Source organism: Aotus nancymaae, unplaced genomic scaffold, assembly GCF_030222135.1.
Source record: "Aotus nancymaae isolate 86718 unplaced genomic scaffold, 86718_ANA_hifiasm-v0.15.2.pri h1tg000014l, whole genome shotgun sequence".
In the NCBI taxonomy this organism is placed as follows: Eukaryota; Metazoa; Chordata; class Mammalia; order Primates; family Aotidae; genus Aotus; species Aotus nancymaae.
Window position 1 is genome coordinate 49,640,192 of NW_026988425.1, and position 23,049 is coordinate 49,663,240.

Below are 23,049 nucleotides of genomic sequence, written 5' to 3' on the forward strand. Positions count from 1 at the left end.
TAACTTTTGTGTATATATTTAATGAGCTTTTTTTTTTTTTTTTTTTCCCGAGACGGAGGTTCGGTCTTGTTACCCAGGCTGGAGTGCAATGGCGCGATCTCGGCTCATGGCAACCTCCGCCTCCTGGGTTCAGGCAATTCTCCTGCCTCAGCCTCCTGAGTAGCTGGGATTACAGGCACGTGCCACCATGCCCAGCTAATTTTTTGTATTTTTAGTAGAGACGGGGTTTCACCATGTTGACCAGGATGGTCTCGATCTCTTGACCTCGTGATCCACCCGCCTCGGCCTCCCAAAGTGCTGGGATTACAGGCATGAGCCACCGCACCTGGCCCTTTAATGAGCTTTTAAAAAATCAAGAACAATTAGGGCAGGTTACTTCACTATGGACTCTCAGATTTCTGCACAAATAAAAAACAAGTTAACCTATTTATTTAAACACTAACAAAAACAAAAAAGCAAACCTTCTCACCTGTCATTCCCTTCCCAAAAAGGCACAAGGAAACAGTGCCAACTGGCCAAGAATTCCTTCCACATTAATTCCTTCCACTCCCTCATAGTAACAGCTGTTCCCTTTCTTTGTCAAGATGGCAAAGGTCACAATCAGTTGTAAACTGTCCATGTGATTTTTATATGCCAAAAGCAAGGAGATAACTGAGGTAAAGGGTACTGGGAGAGACAGCTGATATTTTTCAACTTTACTTTCTCCTGGCCACTTATCAGGAAACTATTTAGGTCTTCCTTGATATTTGAAACTATAACTTAATATTATTTCTCCACCAAAAAAACATTCTGTTTACATGGAACTAGGGTTAGGGGTGATATAAGCACATTTAGAAAGGGACAAAAACCTACAGCAAAACTGTACAGTAACATTTACATCACAGTAGTTGGCATAATCAAAAATGCATTATGCTATGTGAAAGAGACTAGACTCAAATGGCTATATACTCTAAGCTTTATGATTCCATTTACATGACATATAGGATAGAGAACATATCACTGTTTGCCAGAAGTCAAGGCTGGTGGGAGGCGTTGACTACAAACGAGAAGAATGAGGGAACTCGGGGAGGTAACAGACCAATTCTGTATCTTGATTGTATCTGGTTACATGACTAAATTCCATATTTTCTGAATTCACAGGACCGTACACCAAATGAGTAAATCTTACTGTACATAAATTTTTTAAATACAACAATTAAATGTTAGCTTAAGCTTCATCTCAGCTACTCCTCGTACCTATTTCAAACCTCTCAACATGCTCTACGCAATAACCCCACCCCCTCCACCTAGCTAACACCTACTTGCCACTCTAGCTTCTGTTCAGCTACTGGTAGAACCAATCTTTTGGTGTGCCAGGGTGGAGTACTGGACACATTTAGGTAGTCAAATATACCTGGCTGGGTTTATTTCTGGCATTATCCCAGTTACTACTTGTGGGAGCTTGGGCAAACTACTTACCTAAGCTCACTTTCCTCATCTGGTAAGTAAGAATAAATACTATTTATGCACCTCCAAGAACTGCTGCAAACTAAGAGCTTAGTAATGTGCCTTAGAGCCTGGCACATTAAGAGAATTAATAAATGCTTACTCCCTGATCTTTCTCCTCTGCCTACTGCCCTCATACCTGCTCTCTTTCTGAGCTCCCATGGACCTTACACATATATAAACCTATCACAACACTTAATTTATTATTGAAATTCTTTATCTCTGCAAATAAAATGTGTCATATTCATTACCTAATAGTCAGTAAATTGTTTGAAGAATAATCTGTTCACCTGATCTGATCTTGTCGTTAAAGGAATTACTGGAAAAGAGGAAGAAGCAGGTTGAAAAGGACAGAGTACACTGAAAGAGTCTGAGATGGACAACCCAAGATTTTCCAAAGTCTCCACAAGGATGTTGTGCACAGCATAATGGCACAATTGCAAATAACCTAAAGATCCAAAAATGGGGGCAAAGTGACTTATACCAAATACATGCAATGAAATACCATATAACCATTAAAATTTTAGAGAAGATTATATTAAAAATTACTATAGATATGTAAATATATGCAGTAATATCCCAACTTGGTTTTTTTTTTAAGCATGGGTTTTAAAAAAAAAATGTGGGTATATGGACATTAAAAAGTACTGGAAAGATAAGCAACCAAAATGTTAAAAGGGATCATCTCTGGATGATGGTGAGAAGATTACTTATGATATTTATTTTCTTTTCTGGGCTTTTTAGCCTTTAACAATTTAATACATGTTAATTTTAGAAAATTAGGAGGCCAGGTGCAGTTGCTCACACCTGTAATCCCATCACTTTGAGAGGCCGAGGTGGGTGGATCTCCTGAGGTCAGGAGTTCAAGATCAGCTTGGCCAACATGGTGAAACCCCTACTCTAATAAAAATACAAAAAAATTAGCTGAGCGTGGTGGCAGGCACCTGTAATCCCAGCTACTTGGGAGGCTGAGGCAGGAGAATCACTTGAATCAGGGAGGCAGAGGTGGCAGTGAGCAGAGATCGTGCCACTGCACTCCAGCCTAGGCAACAAGAGCGAAACTCCATCTCAAAAAAATTAAGAAAAAAGGAAAATTCAAGAATCAGAATATTTTTAAAGAAAGAAAGCTGGCTGGGTGAGGTGGTTTACACCTGTAATTCCAGCACTTGGGGAGACTGGGGTGGGTAGATCACCTGGGATCAGGAGTTCAAGACCAGCCTGACCAACATGGTAAAATCCCGTCTCTACTAAAAATACAAAAATTAGCCAGGCATGGTGGCAGGCACCTGTAATCCCAGGTATTTGGGAGGCTGAGGCAGAAGAATCACTTGAACACAGGAGGTAGAGGTTGCAGTGAGGTGAGATCATGCTACTACACTCCAGCCTGGGCAACAGAGTGAGACTCTCTCAAAAAAAGAAGAAAAAATCTAACACAGAGCTTATTAATAACAGTATTCCATACCATCCAACATTCAAATATCTAAAAATTGGAGTTAAAAAGTGGATTGTGCCAAATCTATACAATGAAATACGTTTCCAAAGTCAAAAGAGTAAAATAAATTATAAACTACACACACACACACACACACACACACACACACACACACACCCCTACCTTTGGGGAAAGAAACAAGGTATGGGGAGCTCCTCTAATGGAAAAGTAATTTTTAACTTGGAAAATTTGTAACAGATGTACAAGAACACCTCATCAAATATTAACAACACTGTATTTTAGTGGTCTTTCTTCAAAGGCTTGTCAAAAACCAGTAAATTTCAGAAGACAAGGCAGGATAGTGAATCAAGGAGAAGGCTCCCCTTTGAAGCACAGTTTCTACAGAGTTTATTTAGTCTTTAAAGAACTTGTGACCTGCAGAGTTTTGTCCATATATTATTTAAGCTTGTAAAACAAAGCATCCTATATTCAGGTGAGAACACATGGTTAAGTTTCTTCTCTCTTTGAACCAACAATGAGATTTCCAGTCTTAGCAATTCTACCCAGAAAATTCCCTTAACCAGTGAAGTCTCCCTTATTAGTAAGTGGGAAAGACATAATTTCTCCTTCTCCATAGTAAGGCCCATATTCCAAAGAATAACAAGTATATGTTTACTACTATATTGACTTTTTTTTTTTTTGAGACAGAGTCTCGCTCTGTGGCCCATGCTGGAGTACAGTAGCACAATCTCGGCTCACTGCAACCTCTGCCTTCAGGGTTCAAGCGATTCTCCTGTCTCAGCCTCCCGAATAGCCGAGGACTACAGGTGGGCACCACCACACCCAGCTAATTTTTTATTTTTTATTTTTAATAGAGACAGGATTTCACCATGTTAGCCAGGCTGGTTTCAAACTCCTGACCTCAGGTGATCCGCCTGCCTCAGCCTCCCAAAGTGCTGGGATTACAGGCATAAGCCACTGTGCCCGGCCTATATTAACTCTTGAATAAAGCTGGCAAATCTTAATGCTCTTATAAAAATAGGGTAATCAATTTCTGTAAAGATTCATACACAGGCTAGGAGTGGTGGCTAATGCCTGTAATCCTAGCACTTTGTGAGGCAGAGGTGAGAGCATCTCCTGAGCCCAGCCTGGATAACACAGTGAGACCAGGACTCTACAAAAATTTTAAAAATTAGCCAAGCATGGCAGTGCACATCTGTGGTTCCAGCTACTCGGGAGGCTGAGATGTGAGGATTGCTTGAGCATAGGAGGTCAAGCCTACAGTGAGCCATGTTTGGGCCACTGGACTCCAGCCTGGGAGATAGAGGTTGTGTAGGGTGGTGACTGAGAGCACATTTTAACACCTTTAAGGAGACTGCTTTAGCAATCAAACTTACAGAAATCAGACTGACTTCATTTCAATCATTTTAGTATAAAATTAGTCATCTCAGTGTTTAAAATACGTGCAGAAAAAAATTGAGAATTAAAAATACAAACAAAATTTTAAATAGCCAGGGACAATGGCTCATGCCTATAATCCCAGCACTTTGGGATTATAGGCATGGTAAGCCAAGGTAGGCAGATCACTTGAGCCCAGGAGTGTAACACCAGCCTAGACAACATAACGAAACCCCATCTTTACAAAAAAAAAGTACAAAAATTAGCCAAGCGTGGTGGCATGCACCTGTAATCCCAGCTACTCAGGAGGCTGAGGTGGGAGGATCAATTGAGCCCTGGAGGTCAAGCCTGCAGTGAGCTGTGATCACACCACTGTACTCCAGCCTGGAAAACAGAGTGAGGAAGACCTTGTCTCAAAACAAAAAAAATTAAACAACCAAATAAAATCCAGACCTGACACCTCAACTGCTTTTGAAAGTTCATATCCTCCCACAATAAAAAAAATTTAAATCTTAAAAGAATTTATGTGGGTCCATCATGTCTAGTTTGAAGTTATGCCAAATGGCAAGGGTCCAGAAACTAAAATAAAGTCATACTAAGGTGTGTCTCAGAGGGAAAACATAAAAACTCTTACTTTGGCAGGAAGTTACCAAATTGGCATATCTAAATTAGTAAGCTTTGTTTAAAACACACACACTTTTTTTTAAAGGCACACAAATATAAGGCATACATGCCAAAAAAGTCTGTCAAAATACTTATTTTTTATGATTATTACAGTAGCAAATATTTCCATTTCCCCAAAAACATATGCTTGTATCATTCAAGTTATTTTACACAGAAGATAAACTGAAGAAGGAAGGATTCCCACAAATTATTCCTTTGAGGCTAAGAGCAAACTTACAATGCTGAAACTACACAATTAAAAACTGTTACCATAAGAAGCAAGAAAAGAGGACAGGTAGACATCAGCTTCCTAAGTGCCTACTAAATACCTGCTACTTTATTTACATAGATTCTCATTTAATCCTAACAAATCTGTGAAGTATAGACAGTATTCACTCCATGATACAAATGAAGAAACTGAAGCTCTTTAGGACTAAATAATCAACTGTGCAACCTAACACAAGGAAATAGCAAAGCAGGATTATGAAATTTTGAATATCAGGCTCCAAATCCCAGACTCTTTCCAACTCTCTGTGATAGTTAAAAAACAATGTATCGAATTCTCAGCAATTAGGGTTCTGTAAGGGCAGTCAACTATTCCTATACCATTGTTCTAAAAATGACATTTCTCCTTCTCAAAAGATTATTATTCCCCCATCTGGCACATCATAGGAAACCATGAAAAACTGATCCCAGACTATTCACGTTTCAACTGATATCCCTAACAGATCTTCCTCCCATCCTCCTCAAAGATGATCCTGTTAGCCTATGCTTGTTATTTTCTAAAGGAGGTTCACGTTGCAGATGTATTCACTCAGCCAATTATTTGAGTGTCGTCTTCCTTAAGCTACCACATTCTCCCTTCTTTCTCAATTCAACTTTTTCAAAGAATAATCTATACCCAGGAACTTCATTTCTTTCAGCTTCCAACTCACTACTGAAATGGCTTTACATAAGGTTATAAATGGTCTCTGTGTAACTAAATCCAATGGACACTCTCCAGTCTTTATATCTTGCTTGACCCTTCAGAAGAATGTAAATCATTACCACTCTCTCCACTTGGATTTCCAGAAACACTCTCCTGGTTTTTAAGGTATTGCTTCTCAGTCTTGGTGGTCTTTATTTCCTCTAACCAATCTGAAATGTCAGTGTTTGTCAAAGCTCAGTACTACGTCTTCTTCCCTTTTCACTTCATAACTTTTTCCTGAAATTTCATCAATTCTCACAGCTTCTATTACCACAAATATGCCAATAATTCTCAAAAGTCTGACCATTCCTCTGAGCCCGAGAACCACTTATCCAAATGAGAACTTGATACTTCCAGTTAAATATTTCAAAAGCATCTTAAACGTTACATGACCCAAACCAAACTATCTCCTCCCCATCCCCCTTCCTATCAAACCAGGTTCTTATCTAGTACTCTCCAGCTCAGTAATTGGCAGTAACCACCATACGTTCAATTATACAAGCCAGAAGCTTCAGAACTACTCTTGACATTTCTCTCTCTCCTACGCTCCACCTTCAACATGTCACCAAGACAGGTATCCTTTACTTCCCAAATACCGCTGAAATGTATTTACTTTTCTCCATTTCCACCATCATTCACCGCCACCTCTTTAGTCTCACTACCTGCCTCACTTGGACTGTTAAAGTACTTTCCTAACTGATCTCTCTAAATCCATTATTTCTTAGCTCTAATCTATGATTCTACCCTGCCCCCAAAGTAATCATTTTTAAAAGCTACCCAATTCTCCTTTTTTTAGACCCCTTATTATAAACTATCATAGCACCCATACTTCTCCTTTATGATACTTATTGGTTCACTTTTAATATTTATTTGTATGATTGGTTGTATCTCTATTACCTAAAACAGTGCTTAGCACATAGTATATGAGAAACAGATATTTGTGGAGTAAACAAATGTCTACTGTGTAACGGTCAGTGGGCCACATGCCAAGGAGAACATACAAATGAAAACACAGCCCTTTTGAGATAAAGAAACTGAAATTGTGAACTCAGGTGAGTTACCCACGCAATTGGTGACAGAACTGAGAGTCAAACTCAGACCTGTATGTTTGCAGTGTCCATACTCAACCTTTACGCATCCCATGAACACAAAAGAATTCTGCAAAATATCTATATAATAGTAAAAATAAATGGAAATTTGTTTCATATCTTAATACAAAATCTTCTGTTGAATTGCAAGGTAAGAATCATCCTAGCGTTCTAAGCTCTTTAAAATGGTACAACACTCTGTTTCTCTGTTCTTTCGGTAATTATAGCTTACATAAATATAATGGTAGCCCACTCAAATAGTACTCATTTACATTCTTCATTGCAGAAAGTATTGATATGTCTATCTCTTATAACTCAGTATAAGTCAGATAATTCACTAAAACATGATTATGGCTACCCTTATATCAACTATAGCACTTCTGCTACAATTCTATTTGATTTGAGTTCAAAATTTCAAACTTCTCTGCTTTTACAACAACTTTAATTTACAAAATATTCGACCAAATTACACTATCTTCCAAATCAAATATTTTTTTACTTTTTTCAAGACCCTGTCTCACTCTGTCATCCAGGTTAGAGTGCAGTGGTGTAATCACAACTCACTGCAGCCTCAACCTTCCCAGGTGCAGGTGATCCACCTCTAACCCCCAAGTTAGCTGGGACTATAGGTCTGCACCACCAAGCCCAGTTAATTTGTTTTGTTTTTTTGGTAGAAACAAGGTTTCACCATGTTGCCCATGCTGGTCTTGAACTCCTGGGCTCAAGCGACCTGCCCACCTCTGCCTCCCAAAGTGATGGGAATACAGGTGTGAGTTACAACGCTAGGCCCAATATTTCATTCTTAATCATGAAACATATGGGGATATGAAATAAGAGCTACCACCACAAGTTCTTCAAGTGAGTTGCTCTTTTTTCTAGCAAATCTTGAATATGGACCTAATTAATTGACCAACCTAAAGAGCAAATTCCCTACTTCAGGCAATGTAAATCACTATCAATGTGATTCTAGACTTAATCCAATTTAAAATCTCTACCACGATCTCTTTATTGTACTGCAATCTCTAACCTTCCAAAGCATGTCCTCATGATTAATCCTCTTTCCTCTCAAAAAAGCCTGGTTCTCTTCCGAGGTGCTCATAAAAGGCAAAAACAGACCCACTGGCAATATTTACTTTTTTCTTTTCTTTTCTTTCTTTTTTTTTTTTTTTTGAGACATTGTTTCCCTGTAGTTGCCCAGGCTGGAGTGCGGTGGCACTATCTCTACTCACCACAACCTCCACCTCCCAGGTTCAAGCAATTATCCTGCCTCAGCCTCCCGAGTAGCTGAGATTACAGGCATGCACCACCATGCCCAGGTAACTTTGTATTTTTAGTAGAGACGGGGTTTCACCATGTTGGTCAGGCTGGTCTCAAACTCCTGATCTCAGGTGATCTGCTTGCCTCAGCCTCCCAAAGTGCTGGGATTACAGGTATGAACCACATCCAGTCTTTTCTCATTTTATAATTTTCCTTTTCCTACTCTCATCTTTGTCTCCTTTCTTATCAGAAGAAACATATGTAACCAAAGCCAGGCAGGAGGCCTATACTACTTTGTATCAGGGCTCATTTTCCTATATTACCACTTTCTAAATACTTCGGTCTTTAACTTTTTCCTATTTTCTGCTGACAGTAACACTCACCTCATTCTTAGCCAGGCTAACTTTATAACTGATCTCCCACAGATCCACTGCAGTGGCTCAAAATAGCTCCTTATACAGCATATGTCTTCCTACCCTGAGTCCACTGTTGTCAACTGCTGCAAGATGACTCTCCTTAAAAGTGAGGTTCATTTACCACTATGATCCTGAGAGATAAACAAGGAACACATTATTCTCATTATAATTTACATATCAGTAAATGAAGCAGCCATGGGATCTTGTCCATGAGATCACAGAGAATAGGAGAGGCAAGACCAGACTCTGACTTCCAAACCAACTGTTTTTACTACTAGATTACACTTTGAACTCTTTAAATAAAGGGTTCAAACTAATTGCCACTCACTAAAAAATGATCTACAATGTCAAATCCTAAGTGGGGGAGGGGGAATTCATGAAAAAAACTTAACTTCACAAAGGGTAATTACTGGTTTTCAGATTTGGTTAATAATTAGACTATATTCAATGGCAACACTGAGAATTTCATTCATACTGCAGGACATAAAGTAAATTTTAATATAGATATCCATGCTAGCCATAAAGTTGAGCATTATCCATAACCTGCCTAACAAGTTTTGATAACATCACAATTTAAGAAACCTTTTCTCCAAGTGGCTACTGGGTTAGACAGAGACAACAGTTGGAAAGGAGCACATTTAAAACTCCTTTCTCTTATTCATGCCCTTTGAAAAATAATAAAATACAACAAATGTCACTTCCCTCTGCTACACTGCATAACTATGCTAGTGATATTTTCCAGATCAAATCAAGATGTTCTCTTAAAAGTGTGTTTTTAAAAAAAATTTTAAGAAAAAAATGGCAGGGTACGATGGCTCACACCTGTAATCCCAGCACTTTGGGGGGCCAAGGTAGGTGGATCACCTGAAGTCAAGAGTTCAAGACCAGTCTGGCCAACATGGTGAAACCCCATCTCTACTAAAAATCCAAAAAATTAGCTGGGTGTGCTGGCAGGCACCTGTAATCCCAGCTACTCAGGAGGCTGAGGCAGGAGTATCACTTAAACCAGGGAGCCAGAGGTTGCAGTGAGCCAAGGTTGCAGTGAGCCGAGATCACACCATTGCACTCCAACCTAGACAACAAGAGTGAAACTCCATCTAAAAAAAAAAGATAAAAGTATGAATTTTAATTACATTTAGTCATCTATTTAACAAGCTACCTTTCTGAAGAAGACAGTTACCTAAAATTACGACAATCCCAGAATACTATAAATGGTTGTAATCATTACATACATCTTCTTAAACCCTACAGAAAGAATAAAGGATAAATTATTCACAAAAGAAGTTATGATGATAAGTGGCAATGTTTAGCTCATTCAACCTGTACTTTAAGTTAGCTCTTGACAAATTTATAGTCAAGAAATAAAATCTTCATGTTTTAGAAGCTGAGGACTAAGAGAAGTTACTACTATTCAAACCATGCTCTCACCTCACACAACTCTTTATTTATTCAATTTCTAGTTTGCTGTTCTCTCCAATCATGAACTTCATTTAGGTACCTTGCCTATAAGCTGTGGGAATACCGTTCACCTAGAAGCACAATCAGAAGATCTGAGGTATCTGATTCCAGAAAGAAATAAGTTAGAAGTAATTAAAACCTTTCCCACCATGATCTGGGCACTAGGAACTGAAATACAAACCAGGTTTTGACTTTAATGCTGTTTAAACTGTAGCTAGGACAAATTAAACAACAACAACAAAAAAGTCAGCCGGGCTCAGTGGCTCACGCCTGTAATCCCAGCACTTTGGGAGGACAAGGCAGGTGGATCACGAGGTCAGGAGTTTGAGACCCGCCTGGCCAACATAGTGAAATCCCATCTCTACTAAAAATACAAAAATTAGCCAGGCATGACGGTGCATGCCTGTAGTCCCAGCTACTCAGGAGGTCGAGGCAGGAGAATCCTGGGAGGCAGAGGTTGTGGTGAGCCAAGATCATGCCACTGCACTCCAGCCTGGGCAACACAGTGAGACTCCATCTCAAAAAAAAAAAAAAAAGTCACCAACACATGAAATCACATTTAAATAGCAGACTGTGTCTGTGGTACCAAATTGGTTTATTAGCTTAATAATAACAACAGCAAAAACATTTGAGTGCCTACTGCAGGCCAGGACTCTGCCAAACACTTCACATACATTATCTCATGCATAATCTCATTTAATTTTATAGCACCATGAGGAAGGCACTGTTAGCATCACCTCTTTCCTCATTAGATGAGGAAACTCATAAAGAGTTGAGGTGACCTGTCCAACGTCACACAAATTAGTAACAGATGGAGCTAGACTTTAAACCCTGGAAGAATGGCTGACTCAAGTATATTGCCTACTCATTCATATAACAAGTATTTGAATGGCTATCATGTGCCACACACTTCCTAAGCACCCATGTTAGAGTGTTTTCACCTATTAATGTGGATAGATTCATATCCTTGTGAACTATCTACAGGAATTATTTCAGAATTTAGCAGTAGCCAAAAGCAACGTGCCCAAAAGTTTACATTATCTCTGCTGCCTAGCAACAGCAATGGTTTCAGGAGAAATTGTTTTGAAATAAAGATCGACTTTAGGCTGAGTACAATGGTTCACACCTGTAATCCCAGCACTTTGGAAGTCCAGGAGTTCACTGTAGTCACTTGAGTCCAGGAGATCCAGACCAACCTGGGAAACAAAGTGAGACTTCGTCTCTACAGAAAATCAAAAATTAACTGGGGCCGGGCACAGTGGCTCACTCCTGTAATCGCAGCACCTAGGAAGCCAAAGTGGGCAAATCACTTGAGTTCAGGAGTTTGAGACCAGCCTGGCCAACATGGTGAAACTCTGTCTCTACTAAAAATAAAAAAATTAGCCAGGCATGGTGGCGTACACCTATAATCCCAGCTACTAGGGAGGCTGAGGCAGGAGGATCGCTTGAACCCAGGAGGTAGAGGATGCAGTGAGCCAAGATTGCACCACTGTACTCCAGCCTGGGTGACAGAGCGAAACTCTGTCTCAAAAAAAAAAAAAAAAAAAAATTTAGCCAAGCATGGTGGTACACACCTGCAGTCCCAGATACTTGTGGAGGCTAAGGTGGGAAAATCACTTGAGTCTGGTAGGTCAAGGCTGCAGTGAGCTGTGATCATGCCACGGCACTCAACCTGGGCAACAAGTGAGACCCTATCTCCAAAAAAAAAAGGCTTGATTAAAATACCTGCGTATCTCGCCTTCCAAGGTTTTGTGTACCTCTTGAGGATGGTGACCCTGTCTCACTCATTCTTAGTAATTTCAGTGCTAACAGGCACTTGATAACATCATACAGTTTTATCATTATTTCCTATGAGTCTGTCTACTACCATAAGTAATAAGCTATTACAAATCCATGGGTTATATTTTTTCCTTGATCGAAAAATGGATACCTATTTTTGGTATCTCCAGTGATAAGTAGGGCATAAAATGAGGCTAATACTATGTACCTCAGAGTTTTGTGATGATTACATGAGTTCATGTGAAACATTTACCAAAGGCATTTATTAGGCAGTCAATAAATAATGCTTTCTTCTCTTCTCATTTACCTCTCTAGCACCAAACAGCAAACCCATCTCTCCTACTACTGACGCAAATGAACCAAAAGGCAAGGCAAAATCTGGTTTAACAAGCTGCCAATTAACTGAAGGGCTCATCCGCTACACATTTCCTATACGTCATTTTCCTGGATACCCCACCCTGAAAAAGACTCATGAGACATTTCCAAGTAGTGACAATTGAGGACTAAATCACGAGGTTCTAACTATATCTGCTAGAATGCATTACCAACGCATTCTATTTTGTAACTGAACTCCATACACATGATTCATTTGAAATACAGGGAAAGGTAAAGGTCTTCCTTCCCTGTGAAAACCTGAAAGGAATGCCTATAACAACAATGCTATTTGAAGAAAAAGTCTACGAGCATATTACTGAATAAGGGAAATTAGTTACATCCTCCAGTGTGATATAACCTCATTGCTAATGCTTAATAGTTATTGAAAATCTGAGATATGAAATATTAAAGTGCCTCTTCTTTTCATTTTTATAGATACAGGGTCTCGCTCTGTCGCCCAGGCTGAAGTGCAGTGGTACAATCACAGCTCACTGCAACCTGCAACTTTTAACCTCAAACAATCCTCCTGCCTCAGCCTCCCAATGTGCTGGGATTACAGGTATAAGCCACTGCACCCGACTTTAAAGTGCCTCTTTTAGACAGCAGACACACTCAAGATGGTAAGCAGAAACTGACTCTGAAACTACATCATAATAGTTAAACATAAAACTAAGATAGTTATAAAATATTTAAGCCACCAAAAATAATCATTGTTTTTATAGCCAATGAATTCCCACAATCTTGCCTTTCTCACCTTCTCCATTTTTTTTCTACTTTGAATTTTTGTGGGTACATTGTAAATTATATATATGGGGTACGTGGGTTATTTTGATAAAGGCATACAATTTATAATCATTACATCAGGGTAAATGGGGTATATATCACCTCAAGCATTTATTCTTTGTATTACAGACAATTCAATTATACTTAGTTATTTTTAAATGTACAGTTAAATTATTATTGACTATCATCACTCTGCTGTGCTATCGAATACTAGATCTTATTCATTCTACCTATTTTTTGTACTCATTAGCCATCCCTACTTCGCTCTCCATTTATTACAACCTTTCCAAAATACAGACTAGTTAATGTGCATTCAAAAGTTATAATCCTCAAAACTGCATTTCCTAATTCCTGACTATACCATTGTTAACTGGGTTGCCTTGGGTGAGTTTCCCAATTTCCCCAGGCCTCACTTCCGTCATCTACAGAATGCAGATGACCAAGCTCCTGAGAGAGTTATTGAAAGACTGCACAGGCTGCACTAAACCTAGAAAGCACCACATAAATGTCAGTTATTATTTTTATCCATTTTGACATTTAGAAATAAAAGTTACAGGCTGGGCGCAGTGGCTCACACCTGTAATCCCAGCATTTTGGGAGGCCGAGGAGGGTGGATCACGAGGTCAGGAGTTCAAGACCAGCCTGGTCAAGATGGTGAAACCCCGTCTCTACTAAAAATACAAAAATTAGCTGGGCATGGTGGTAGGCACCTGTAATCCCAGCTACTCAGAAGGCTGAGGTAGAGAATTGCTTGAACCCAGGAAGCGGAATTTTGCAAGGCTGCAGTGAGCTGAGATCGCGCCACCGCACTCCATCTTGGGTGAAAAGCGAGACTTCGCCTCAAAAAAAAAAAAAAAGTTACAAAATTCACTATGAAAAATACCACTGATACATACCATATTCCAGCCACACTGGCCTCTTTGCTGTGACAAAATGCCCTTTTCTCCTTTTGCCCTCAACACCTGCTCCTCCCTATGCTTGGAATTTTTTCCCAGCTCCTCCATGGCCAACTCATTTTGTTCCTTAAATCTCAAGTCCAATACCTCTCAATTCAAATATTCCCTCTTCAGAGAGCCTTCATTGAGATTGTGGTCCCCAAAAGTCTAACTTTCTTATAATCTTGCTTTAATTCTGTCATAGCTTTTACAAACACCTGTAATTGTCTATATTACTGGTATGGAGATACTATCTTTTATACACTGGTATTTCCAGCTCCTAGCATTGTATTAAAGCAAATAATGTGTGCTTAATAAACAAAAAATGATGCAATGTCAAATACTTTAAAACAACATTGTGCTCACACAACATTAAAAACAATTTCAGTTTAACATATGTCAAAATGTTTGAAAAACAGAGTTTAGATGCAGAGTTTAGTCCAATCTTTTGGCTTCTCTGAAGCACACTAGAATAACAATTGTCTTGGGCCACACACAAAACACACTAACACTAACGATAGCTGATAAGCTTTAAAAACATTGCAAAAAAAAATCTCATAATGTTTTAAGAAAGTTTATGAATTAGTGTTGGGCCCTATTCAAAGCCATCTTCGGCTGCATGCAGCCCGTGGGCCATGGGTTGGACAAGCTTGGTTTAGAGAGAAAGAGGATATAGAGAGGTATTACACAACAGTTTTTCCTTGCTGCCTGTTTAATTGCAAAGAGCAATTAAAATAATAGAATTTATACAAATGAGGATGTACAATTAAGGTCATTGATAAGTTTTAGTAATATTGGGCTGGGCACAGTGGCTCACGCCTGTAATCCCAGCACTTTGGGAGGCCAAGACCGATGAATTACCCAAGGTTGAGTTTCAGACCAGCCTGGTCAACATGGTGAAACCCCGTCTCTACTAAAAATACAAAAATTAGCCCAGCTACTCAGGAGGCTAAGGCAGGAAGATCACTTGAACCTGGGAGGGAGAGGTTACAGTGAGCCGAGATCACAAAACTCCATCTCAAAAATAAAGCTTTAGAAATATTAACTCTTACTTTTTTATAAGTGGAGTAATCATTCCCAAGACCTCAGCAATAAAAAGGTGACTAGAGTGTAGCTAACTCCACTTTCTGGAGTAAGCTAAAATTCAGGACTTATCACTGTATAAAATAACAGTTTTTCCATTTGTTTAATTACACTCTACCACAGACCTATACAGATCAATTTTCACCATGGCTGGAATTACCACTACTTACAAATCATGTATGTGGCTTTCACACATGACTAATAAAACACTAAGTTTCAAAAGCATTCCATGAGTACTCATGAGAAACATTTTAAAGTTTGTGTTTTTGTCCCTAATACAAAACTAATTGATGTTATTTCTACTAATATAATTATTATGTTACAGGTGGTAGGATTATAGAGGATTATTTTACTTAACAAACATACATAGTGTATATTAAGTGCAAGGCACTTTACATATTGACTCATTTAAGATAACCATAGGTACTTTCTTTATATAGCTAAAGAACAGAGGCACAAAGAGGAAACTTACCCAAGGTCACACAGCTGAACAGAGGAGCTAAAATTTGAATCCATAGTCCATTACCAGACTATGCTGCCTAACGTTTTAAAGAAAAACCTAACTAGTTTTTCATAGTTTATAAAGAATAAGTCAATCCCAATTTTATCATTTTGTTTGTTTAAAAAATTAGAGATGGGGTCTCACTATGTTGCCCAGACTGGTCTCAGACTCCAGGGGTCCCAAGAGATCCTCCCACCTCAGCCTCCAAAGTACTGGGACTACAGGCATGAGCCACCACACCTAGCCCCCAATTTTAGACTAGCTTCAGTTAAAAAGTAACCTGCCTCAACCATTTGCACATTAAACCTAAACACCAAGAAGACTGAAGGGAAGATGAGCAGAAGGAAGGGAAGTAGGGTGGGGAGGAAAGAGTGACAATAAAAAGGAAGGTAAAAGAAGAAAAAAGGATAGAAAGATAAGAATGCTACTTGTAGCCACCATTCATGATCTCTGGATAGCAAATGCTTTTTTTGAAAAGAAGAAAAGAGACAACACAGTATCTCTATAACTCCCTAATTAGCTGATTGTACAGACTGTATATTTCCATTTCAAATGTTGAATTAAGGCACCTAAATTAGGAGGAAGTAGATAATTAACATTCCAAATTTTTTTCCATAAAAACTGAAACGTTAATCAGTTCACTCAAAATCTGGGAGTTTGGTGACTTTTGCCACCAACTTCTCTTTTTTTAAAAAAAATATGGCATACATTGACAATTTTAACTTCAATTTCTTAACCAAAAGAATCAGAATGATTCCCCAAACTAAGTAACACATCGGAAAGTTTGGTAGCGCTCTGCCAAAAATGACTAAATGAGAAAGAGATTAACAAAGATCCATAGCACATTCTTGAGTTTCCAAAGGATGTAATTCAAAGAGAATACAAAAGAATAATTTACATTTCATAAACTCTATAAGGGGAAAGTGTTCTGAACATTTCTATACTCTATTCCAAGTAAGGTAAATTTAAGTTAAAACTCAACTGAGTAAAACCAACTAGAGCCAAATAGTAGCAATTTTCCCCAGGCCTCTGCTTTTGTTCCAAACTACCCAATTAAAGAAAGAAAAAGCCTTGCAACAGGATTCTAGACTGACCCAAGAATATGCCAGTTTGACAAATTTTTGTTCATTTTTTGAGATTCCTTCCCTCTCTCTGTGGCTAGAATAATAGAGAAAAAAACAGAAAAACAAAACCCACAAACTTTCATCAGAAGCAAAAGAAGTTTAGAAGTCTAACAGAATTTAAAGAGAAGAAACAGCAAGTGGTCAGGACAGGTACTATGTCTTGTTTACTTATTTTTTATCTTCAGTGCCTTACACACTGTCCGGCACCTATGATATAGTTAACAAATGTGTACTGAATGTGAGTGAATGAACAAATAAATGTTAGGAGAAAAGGGAAGGCACAAAATGCTGGAGACTATTAGCAAGTGAGAATCTTCCCAAAATACTTGTTTTTTCCCCCTTTGAGGAAGGGACCCAGATTGAGGTTTAGCAAAGGGACCGCTCCTTAGACATATCCTTAAGGGGTAAAATGATGTCAGCATTATGGCGATAACAAACAGCATCAGTATTTGAGATAATTACTGGGGTAAAACAAGCAACAGAGACCCCACAACCACCTAGCATTGGTGGCAAATGTTTTTGCCACCAGATTTTACTCTACACCCATTGACTTTGATTTGACATAATGATGATACAACATTTGGAGCATGCTGAGGGAACCATAACCCTCTCCCTCCCAAGAAAGCCAGCATGGCGGCCCATGGGCTCCTGTCTGCATTTGCCATTAAGGACAACTGTAATTGGTGTCTAATGCAGAAAGGGCAGCTACCTCAAATCTGTTTTAGATATAAATGAGCACTATCAGTAGGGTCCTGGCAAGAAAAACAGCATACTCAAATGAAGCATTTAAGAAAATTTAATGAAGGAACCATTTCAAAAGGTACAGGCAGGGTTTAGGGAAAACAGCAAGAGATGGTGGGGTACCTCTAGGTTAGCAACGTCAGAAAGCCATTATCATCTCCAAGTCTAAAGTGGGTAGGGAAGGGTTATCAGAACCCAGAAAAATCTGTAACTGTAGATGGCTGGCAGAGAGGGCCATTACTGAATACGAGTTGTGAACTACTCACAGAACAGCTTTGGCAACACTAAATCCAGCAAGAGGGAACTAGCTCTTAGGGAGATCCTTTCTGATGTCCCTCCCACTGGGCAAAGCTAACCTGAAACCAGAAATGAAGGGCTCAGTTGATGTAGCCCATAGAAGTCATTTTCCAGAGCCACAGAGCAGAGTGGAGAAAAGATCTGGAAGGGAAAATGGAACACATACAGCACAGAAAGATATTCTAAATGATTGTCAAACAGCAAGACACAGGTATATAGAAAGAAAGTTTTGTTAATTTCATCTAAATCTTCTAGTTATTGTGGGACCACCCACAAGTAAGTCATAAACATTGGTAATTACTTGGGTTCCTACTGCCCTATATCAAGTTGGGAAAGGGAAAAAAAAAAAGGAGAAGAAGAAGCTATGAGTAATTCCAGGTAACTCTGACCTTTCTGCATCTCTAAGAGTAAACAGACAAGTCATTTATCTGCAATGCAGCAGATCTAAGACAAGGCCCTTCTCTTTGCTCAAAGGGAACATATTCCAAACCTCCATTATCTTACTTATCATGATGTATTATAACCTCTTGTTTATTTATTCCTCATTGACTCTGAGCCCTTGAGGGCAGGGATTATCTCATTTATCTTTGTATCCCTAGAACCTAACATGGTACTGGGCACAAAGCTGGCCTTCAATCAATAGGCACTGAATAAATTAATGAACTCACTGTCCATTAATTGGCAGCTAATGCTATAGTGGCTAAAATCTGAAATGACCCTTAGCAATTAAACACTAATAAGTTGTATTCAGGCCATGATTTAACATACTGGGCTAAAACATAGCCCCTTTCATACCAGCCCACCACCATTCTCTGTAGAGATTTTCTCATGCATTCAGACAATGTATAAAACCTGTTATATAGTCACAGAACCAGTCATAAAAAGAGCCAGAGAAAGACTATGTTCCATTTCAGAAAGGAATCAAATATACATTATCTCTCAAAATTCTCATTCTTTCTCCAGGGATTTACCAGATCCACTTGACAAACCAACACACATTACTTCTCAAAATTCACATTCTTTTTCCAAGGATTTATCAGATCCACTTAGGGAACTAATAATTTAACATGTATATAGAGGAAGTTGTGTTTCACACTGATAAAGATGGCATAGGGACAGAAACATACACACACACACACACACACACACGGCATGTTTTAATTATCACTTCAACACATCACTCTCAGTAAAATTATAAAGTAGTTGTATAACAGGTTCACATAACATCATTATATTAAAATGGCTATACTATACGATGTTGGGGTGGTCATTAACAGAATCTGGAGCATACTCACATTATAATTATGAACCACTTTCACATAACCCTGTATTTATGAAGTGCTTAATCATCTTTTTGTTCTAACAGTCAATTCTTACCTGTAGATTCTACACAGAAAAAGGAAAAAGTTAATGACAAGTTGAAAACTCTCTTCAAGTACCATGATTTTAGGTTACCAATCTCCTGCTGTCAGTAAAATGAATAAAAGTCAAATTTAATACAGCAGACCCCACCAGAAAGGTGTATTTGCTATACAACATGTGTCTTCCAAAAGCGAATATGAAAACGTTTCGTATCTCCTGCATCACTGCTCTCCTTCACTGCTGTTTGTAATGGACAGTTGATGTTGTTAAATGCAATGTAATCTTACATATCTAATTTTTAAAAGTCAGTTAAATAGTTCACTTTCTACTTAGGAAAAGGGAATTCTGAGCTCATCTTGATAATACATTGAATTACTTTAAAAGAAATGCCAGTAATACAAAAACATAATGTTGGAAATAGATCAAATGCCTTTTTCTAAAACAAGTAAATCCTCAAAGCAAGCTTTCTCCAAAACCACCAAAGACTTTTTAAGTTGTAAACACAACTTTATCTTTTTGAGAGCCATCATATTCCTGCAACTGTCAAGTCAATGTAGCAATAAAATTACTCTACCTTTATAGGATAATTATGTGATGTCTGTATCATGTTAAAACTACAGGCTAAAACAACGCATAATTTATAAAATTGTACTGCATGTCAGTTCCTCCATTATGCAGGATTTTTTTTTTTTAATTGCCAATCTACCATATAGCTTTGTGTTTAATACTATTAGCTTCAGCAACCTCAGAGCAGTATTATGTTTCACCCATCCTAATCAGTGTTTGGCCCATAGAAAAAACATTATGTTGTTTTACAAATTAATCAAACTCCCACAGTAGGAAGAGGGGAAAATGATATATAATTCTGATAGTGCACAATGTGTGGCAATGATAGAATAATAGTCAATATATTAGAAATACCTTGATTTTTTTTCTGACTGCACATTTTCCTCTCCTTTCACTAAAATATAAACAAAGTTTAGCAAAGTTCCAATGACACCAAGTTAAAATATATTTTTTAATGTAACATTTCTATGAAAGGTAATTGTTCTTTTGTTGCAAATAAATTTGAATATGTTTAAATATTAATATGCCCCAACAACTGAAAGGACTGTGTTTTTATAAAGACAGTGTTCCAAAACTGTGTTCCCCTTTCCCAGACTTAATTCCTAAAACTCACTGTGGACCTAAACAGAAAGTGTCTTGGGAAACAACAAAGATGCTTCATAATAACAGATAAAATGACCCAACACGGTGGCTCATGCCTGTAATCCCAGCACTTCGGGAGGCTGAGGCAGGCAGATCACCTGAGGTCAGGAGTTCAAGACCAGCTTGGCCAACATAGAGAAATCCTGTCTCTACTAAAAATACAAAACTTAAGCAGGCGTGGTGGCAGGTGCCTGTAATCCCAGCTACTAGAGAGGCTGAAGCAGGAGAATCAATCACTTGAACCCAGGAGGCAGAGGTTGCACCGAGCCGAGATTGCGCCACTGCACTCCAGCCTGGGTGACAAAGGAGACTATCTAAAAAAAAAAAAAGATGAAAAAATGGAATTTTTCCTTACAACAACAACAAAACTAGGTAACAATTTATAAGAATTCCACAAGATTGCAGCTGCCTAAATGGTCCAGTTGGAAACTGGAGAGGGGAATAACTAGGAACTACTGGAGTAAAACCAAGGGAATCTCCTATCACTGAGAAACCATTATGCAGATCTCCATCTAAGAGGCTAAAGTCACAGATCTCCTACCCTGAGAACTTGCCAATACTATTACTATTCTGATTACTTCAACATGAGTAGGACTACCCAAACTTCCAGCAGCTCTTGCTTTGTTTTTGATTTTTCCATCATATGTAAATAATTCACAGCATAACTGCCTTATACAATACATAAAAGGTTAAAACCACTCCTTCCAAAGCCCATCCTTTATCCCAATGATTCCAATTGTTTCTCTTCCAAAGAAAGGAATAACTGGCAACTAGAAGCCTCAGAACTGAACTCTTCCAGTCAGGAAGGCAACGTGAAATCTGCTGCAGCCAAAGGATGTCTAGTGTTCCTTGCGGGTCTGTCACAAGAGATGGAAAGCTACGCCATGGCCAAAGTCTGTGCAGAGAAAGAAACAGTAGGTTCTGGGGTACCGCACCCTCCCCCACCCCCAAAGCTCCTTTAGACTTGGCGTCCTCACCCCTACTTGCAACCTGACAATTTACAACCTGGCAACGCCTTCTAATTAGGAACGTTCAAGCCTTTCATAGCCGAAAAATTAAACTGCTTCTCACGATAAATCAAGCACTGGCGCCTGCTACTGAGGATCCCCTGTGCATCAAACCTCCAGTTTCGTACTGAGATGGGCCAGTGACCAGGCTTCTCTACATTAGAGAGGGGAGGAGCCCACCCTGCTCTCCTAAGAGTGGAACTGGAAACAGGACAGGAGCAAGGCATGGAGCGCAGAGGCGTGAACAGCATCCAAGCAGGACTGGGCTCAGCGCACCGGCGGGCGACAGACAGCGGCGGGCACGCGGGAGCTGGGGTGCAGGCTGCAAAGCGGGGTCCCTCGGCTGCAGAAGCCGCCCTCCGTGTACTGCCCCGAAGCGGCGCACGCGTCAGGCAACACACGCCCGCTGCCAGTCGCGGCTCTGCGCAAATGCCCTCCCGGGACAGCCGTCCGCGCCCGGGCGCACACGCCCCTCGGGCCGGCGGCGCGTACGTACCCAGCAACACGCAGAGCACATCGAGGGCCACGTACGGCAGCCGCGTCTTGTCAAACATGGTCTCTGCCCTGGCTGCCCGGCGCGGGCGAAGGACTGAGCTGCGGGACAGCGGCCGAGGCCCTCGATTCTCGAGCCCGGGCCCGGGGCTGACGACGGCCCCGAGCTACAGCTCCTCCCAGCCGGAGGAGGAGAGCAGCCGAGGGCGGGCTGAGACCGGGCGACGCTCCTACCGCCAGCAATGGCGCCCGGGGCCCTCCCCTCACAGCCCCCGCAAACACTGAGTTAGTGCCGAGGCGCTCGTGTGCCAGCCGCGGCAGCTCTGTCGCCTCAGGACCTCCTCGGCCGGCCCCGGCCTGCCCTGGTTGCTCCCAGTCCGGATCCCGGCGCCCTCTCCCACAGGCGGGGCGTCCGGACTCTCGCTTTAAGGATGGAGACCGGTAGGGGGGAGGAACGCGGGGTCTGGCCCCTCCCGCCGGGCAGCGCAGCACCGGCCCGCGCGCGGCCTCGCGGTCGTGGGGAGCGCAGCAGGGGCGGGGCCGTGGAACCCCAGGCCGCGGCGGTCAGCCAATCAGCGCCGCCGGCCTTGCCCCTCCCGACCTGCGGCAGCCGCCCAGAAGTGCGGCTCCCGGCGGCCTGGCAGGGCGTGGGGGCGGCTCCGGTTCCGATCCGTGGGGCTTTGCTCTGGACCGCAGTTTCTCGGGTGGTCTCCGATTTCGGCCTCTGTATCCCCATTAAACATTGCTGCTTTCAGAGAGCTAGGCCCCCTGCTCACGATCCTAGAGCACCGGCTGCCTGCCAGTCCCCACCCCTTCCATGGGAATCAGGTAATAAAGAGGTCAGATTGTTACCACTGAGTTTAAGCGGGGAAGAGAGGTCAGAGTGGGCTGGAATAGAGACGCTCTCCTTTAGTTCAGTACCTCTGAGCCCTTTCTCAACTAGGCCTCTACGTTGACCACCCTGAGTCCTGGCTGTCCCCAAGTATTGGCAAGAATCGTGCTAAGTCATACATCCTCGATATCTGATCACCCTTGAACTCTTGATATTTAATATCGGATTCGATTCCCTATATTCCACCTTTGCTGCAGAAGCCCTTGACCTGCCTTGAGCCAGAATCCCCCTACCCCTGATGTCTCCTCTTAGTAATTTTCCATTCACCGTCACCTCCCTCACAGACACGGTGCCTGTTCCTTGC

The 23,049-nt window shown here is 40.6% G+C and overlaps 1 protein-coding gene across 2 annotated transcripts in view; it reads right to left on the bottom strand.

Moving 5' to 3' along the window:
- Nucleotides 1-22,252, bottom strand: part of PLPP1 (phospholipid phosphatase 1) — a 103,027-nt gene extending 80,775 nt beyond the window's left edge. For both annotated transcript variants that reach the window (XM_012457308.2, XM_012457307.2), the window contains exon 1: nt 21,858-22,252. In XM_012457308.2, coding sequence (XP_012312731.1) covers nt 21,858-21,915 — 58 coding nt within the window. In that variant the 5' untranslated portion in view covers nt 21,916-22,252. The remainder of the gene's footprint in view (nt 1-21,857) is intronic.
- Nucleotides 22,253-23,049: the final 797 nt, after the last annotated feature.